Genomic DNA, 5,354 nt, shown 5'->3' with positions numbered 1-5,354 from the left:
AGGCAAGAAATGTTTATTATTACAATTACCGTATGCATATAAAACCGTCGGTTTGCTAGTATTCAGTATCAGTTACCAAAGCTTCAGCAAAATGAAGCTTACTCTAGGTTTCATTATAGCTTATTTGTCTTTAACATACGCATTTGAGAACGACATAGCATTAGCCAATGCGCAAGCTAATGCAGAAGCAAATGCATCAAGCAATACGAAAGAAAAATATACCATTTACAGTGACGCCAAAGCATTCGCTAACGCTGTAGCTTACGATCAAGCAAATGCACATGAAAAAAGACAATCATCCGCGCAGAGTGAAACGAGCGCTAGCGCTTCAGCTTTATCATTTGCCGAATCTAATGCACAAGCAGCAGCTAGCGCGAATGCCGCCAGTGTATCTCGTGCAGGAGTGGGATCATCTGCCGTATCTAATGCACAAGCAGCAGCTAGTGCGAATGCGGCAAGTATATCTCGTGGAGAAAGAGGATCACCTGCCGAATCTAATGCACAAGCAGCAGCTAGTGCGAATGCTGCAAGTGTATCTAGTGGAAAAGGGGAGTCATCTGCCGAATCTAATGCACAAGCAGCAGCTAGTGCGAACTCTGCAAGCTCATCTCGTGGAGGAAGTACGTTAGCTAACGCACGAGCAGCGGCTCTCGCCAGTGCAATAAGCGCCGCACGTGCAAGAGAAGGATCATTTGCTGAATCTAATGCAGAAGCAGCAGCTAGTGCAAATGCGGCAAGTGTATCTCGTGGAGGAAGAGGATCATTTGCCGAATCTAATGCACAAGCAGCAGCTAGTGCGAATGCTGCAAGTGTATCTAGCGGAAAAAGGGAGTCATCTGCCGAATCTAATGCACAAGCAGCAGCTAGTGCGAACTCTGCAAGCTCATCTCGTGGAGGAAGTACGTTAGCTAACGCACGAGCAGCGGCTCTCGCCAGTGCAATAAGCGCCGCACGTGCAAGAGAAGGATCATTTGCTGAATCTAATGCACAAGCAGCAGCTAATGCGGCAAGTGTATCTCGTGGAGGAAGAGGATCATCTGCCGAATCTAATGCACAAGCAGCAGCTAGTGCGAATGCCGCAAGTGCATCTGGTGGAAGAGAAAGATCATTTGCCGCATCTAATGCACAAGCAGCAGCTAGTGCGAATGCCGCCAGCGTATCTCGAGGAGAAGGGGGATCATCTGCCGTATCTAATGCACAAGCAGCAACTAGCGCGAATGCCGCAAGTATATCTCGTGGAAAAGAAGGGTTATTTACTGCATCTAATGCACAAGCAGCAGCTAGTGCGATCTCTGCAAGCTCATCTCGTGGAGGAAGTACGTTAGCTAACGCACGAGCAGCGGCTCTCGCCAGTGCAATAAGCGCCGCACGTGCAAGAGGATCATTTGTCGCATCTAATGCACAAGCAGCAGCTAGTGCGATCTCTGCAAGCTCATCTCGTGGAGGAAGTACGTTAGCTAACGCACGAGCAGCGGCTCTCGCCAGTATAATAAGCGCCGCACGTGCAAGAGGAGGATCATTTGCACAAGCAGCAGCTACTGCGAATGCCGCAAGTGCATCTCGTGGAGAAAGAGGATCATCTGCCGAATCTAATGCACAAGCACCAGCTAGTGCGATTGCCGCAGGTGCATCTGGTGGAAGAGGAGGATCATTTGCCGCATCTAATGCACAAGCAACAGCTACTGCGAATGCCGCAAGTGCATCTGGTGGAAGAGGAGGATCATTTGCCGCATCTAATACACAAGCAGCAGCTACTGCGAATGCCGCAAGTACATCTCGTGGAGGAAGAGGATCATCTGCCGAATCTAATGCACAAGCAGCAGCTAGTACGAATGCCGCCAGTGTATCTCGAGGAGAAGGGGGATCATCTGCTGTATCTAATGCACAAGCAGCAGCTGGCGCGAATGCCGCAAGTATATCTCGTGAAAAAGGAGGGTCATCTGCAGAATCTAATGCACAAGCAGCAGCTAGTGCGAATGCCGTCAGTGCATCTCGTGGAGGAGGAGGATCATCTGCCGAATCTAATGCACAAGCAGCAGCTAGTGCGAATGCTGCAAGTGTATCTCGTGGAAAAGGGGAGTCATCTGCCGAATCTAATGCACAAGCAGCAGCTAGTGCGAATGCCGCAAGTGCATCTGGTGGAAGAGAAGGATCATTTACCGCATCTAATGCACAAGCAACAGCTACTGCGAATGCCGCAAGTGCATCTCGTGGAGAAGGAGGAACATCTGCCGAATCTAATGCACAAGCAGCAGCTAGTGCGAATGCCGCAAGTGCATCTGGTGGAAGAGGAGGATCATTTGCCGCATCTAATGCACAAGCAGCAGCTACTGCGAATGCCGCAAGTGCATCTCGTGGAGGAAGAGGATCATCTGCCGAATCTAATGCACAAGCAGCAGCTAGTACGAATGCCGCCAGTGTATCTCGAGGAGAAGGGGGATCATCTGCTGTATCTAATGCACAAGCAGCAGCTAGCGCGAATGCCGCAAGTATATCTCGTGAAAAAGGAGGGTTATCTGCAGAATCTAATGCACAAGCAGCAGCTAGTGCGAATGCCGCAAGTGCATCTGGTGGAAGAGGAGGATCATTTGCCGCATCTAATGCACAAGCAGCAGCTACTGCGAATGCCGCAAGTGCATCTCGTGGAGGAAGAGGATCATCTGCCGAATCTAATGCACAAGCAGCAGCTAGTACGAATGCCGCCAGTGCATCTCGTGGAGGAGGGGGATCATCTGCCGAATCTAATGCACAAGCAGCAGCTAGTGCGAATGCCGCAAGTGCATCTGGTGGAAGAGGAGGATCATTTGCCGCATCTAATGCACAAACAGCAGCTAGTGCGAATGCCGCAAGTGCATCTGGTGGAAGAGGAGGATCATTTGCCGAATCTAATGCACAAGCAGCAGCTACTGCGAATGCCGCAAGTATATCTCGTGAAAAAGGAGGGTCATCTGCAGAATCTAATGCACAAGCAGCAGCTAGTGCGAATGCCGCAAGTGCATCTGATGGAAGAGGAGTATCATTTGCCGCATCTAATGCACAAGCAGCAGCTAGTGCAAATGCCGCAAGTGCATCTGGTGGAAGAGGAGGATCATTTGCCGCATCTAATGCACAAGCAGCAGCTACTGCGAATGCCGCAAGTGCATCTCGTGGAGGAAGAGGATCATCTGCCGAATCTAATGCACAAGCAGCAGCTAGCGCGAATGTCGCAAGTATATCTCGTGAAAAAGGAGGATCATCTGCAGAATCTAATGCACAAGCAGCAGCTAGTGCGAATGCCGCAAGTGCATCTGGTGGAAGAGGAGGATCATTTGCCGCATCTAATGCACAAGCAGCAACTAGTGCGAATGCCGCAAGTGCATCTGGTGGAAGAGGAGGATCATTTGCCGCATCTAATGCACAAGCAGCAGCTACTGCGAATGCCGCAAGTGCATCTCGTGGAGAAGGAGGATCATCTGCCGAATCTAATGCACAAGCAGCAGCTAGTGCGAATGCCGCAAGTGCATCTGGTGGAAGAGGAGGATCATTTGCCGCATCTAATGCACAAGCAGCAGCTAGCGCGAATGCCGCAAGTATATCTCGTGGAAAAGGAGGATCATCTGCAGAATCTAATGCACAAGCAGCAGCTAGTGCGAATGCCGTCAGTGCATCTCGTGGAGGAGGAGGATCATCTACCGTATCCAATGCACAAGCAGCAGCTAGCACGAATGCCGCAAATGCATCTCGTGGAGGAGGAGGATCATCTGCCGAATCTAATGCACAAGCAGCAGCTATTGCGAATGTCGTCAGTGCATCTCGTGGAGGAGGAAGATCATCTGCCGAATCTAATGCACAAGCAGCAGCTAGCGCAAGTGCTGCAAGTGAGTCTCCTGGAAGAAATGCGTTAGTTAATGCACTAGCAGCGGCTATCGCCAGTGCAATAAGCGCCGCACGTGAAAGAGGTAAATCATCTGCCGTATCTGCAGGAGCAGCAGCCAGCGCAAATGTCGCATCTGCATCTCATCAAGGAAGTGTGGAAGCTATTGGAGCTGCGGGTGCAACAGCTAGTGCAATATCTGCAAATAAAGCATTGAACAGTGACGTTAAAGACAATGAGAATAATATTGACATTTATAAATATGGCAAAGATCACAGTACAAAAATATATAAATTACATGATCATGATGGGGGAATATATCATACTAGCTCTTTACACTCTGAAGGTAAGACCGAAGCAAATAGTGCCGCTTCTGCACAAGTGGTAAGTAATAGTAAAACAATCGGACCTAATTGGGGTAAACTTGATAATTATAACATAATTGACATTATAGATTTTCATAATAAAGTCAAAAATGAAAAAAAATCTGGATATAAGCAAACAATAGCTCAAAGTTCGGCTAATGCGGGAGCAACAAGTATAACATATAAAAAGAATGATGCAGCTGCATCTGCACAAGCTGCTGCTAGTGCCAATGCTGCTAGTGCGACATATGGAAAGAATGATGCATTCACAGATTCACAAGCTTCAGCTAGTGCTAACGCTGCCAGTGGAGTACATGGTAGTAAATACGAAAGCGCAGTAGCTACTGCTAACAGTCAAGCTAGTGCAATTTCATTAAATCCTATAAAAGAGCAAAAGAATCAAAAGATTTGGGAATATTACAATCCTGGAAGCTATAACTGGCAAGAGCCTTCAGAGGAGAAGCTATGGCTGAAACAAGATAAATATCGCATAATCTATAATCGAAGAAGAAGAGCAATTAGCGATGCCGCGGCTTCAGGTCAAAGCAGTGCTATTGCTACGAATAATAAATATGAAGGAACTTCTATTGCCGGAAGTAACAGCGCATCTGATGCTGTTGCTACTGTAAACAATAGAAAAGGAGTCGCTAATGCCGGAGCAAACAGTGCATCTGATGCTGTTGCTATAAATAATGGTCGAAAAGGAACCATTGCTGCAGCTAATAGTGCCTCCGATGCAGCTGCTGCTACGAAGAATATTTAAATCTTATTATGGATAAAATAATATTTCATATTTTTCTCAAATTTATTTTACAAGAAAAAAAGGGAGAGACCTTTTAAGTATGGGATAATAATTATTAAAAATATTTTTGTTTTACATAAATATAAATTCACACAATTAAAATTCATACTATATAAAAAACTGCATGTCTCTCATAATTTTCCAATATCTGCGTTATAGAAACATTCTTAATTTCGACATTAAAATTTTTAAAAATTTTAACTAAAAATTTACAATTACGATATGCTAAGAAAAAAATATCAGCTTATAGAATATAATACAATCTTTTATAGATCTTCTCTTGCAAAATAAAAATTTTTGCACTTATACTTAATAACAACAAAATTAATAATAA

At 46.0% G+C, this 5,354-nt stretch overlaps 1 protein-coding gene across 2 annotated transcripts; it reads left to right on the top strand.

Annotated features, from left to right (window-relative positions):
* The first annotated feature begins 1,480 nt into the window (after window positions 1-1,480).
* On the top strand, window positions 1,481-3,948 carry LOC112639556 (involucrin-like). Of its 2 annotated transcripts, none has more exons than XM_025413944.1 (2): window positions 1,481-1,769; window positions 1,914-3,948. In XM_025413944.1, the coding sequence occupies exons 1-2, from the start codon at window positions 1,545-1,547 to the stop codon at window positions 3,882-3,884; spliced, it is 2,196 nt and encodes a 731-aa protein (XP_025269729.1). In that variant the 5' UTR covers window positions 1,481-1,544; the 3' UTR covers window positions 3,885-3,948. The 2 variants fall into 2 exon arrangements, with proteins under 2 accessions (XP_025269729.1, XP_025269728.1); XM_025413943.1 differs by having other exon boundaries at window positions 1,481-3,735; window positions 3,808-3,948.
* The last annotated feature ends 1,406 nt before the right edge of the window (window positions 3,949-5,354 follow it).

The sequence above is a fragment of the Camponotus floridanus genome, unplaced genomic scaffold, assembly GCF_003227725.1.
Source record: "Camponotus floridanus strain SB8 unplaced genomic scaffold, Cflo_v7.5 scaffold72, whole genome shotgun sequence".
Taxonomy (NCBI): domain Eukaryota; kingdom Metazoa; phylum Arthropoda; class Insecta; order Hymenoptera; family Formicidae; genus Camponotus; species Camponotus floridanus.
Note: the sequence above shows the minus strand (reverse complement) of the source record. Positions and strands in the feature narration are given on the sequence as shown.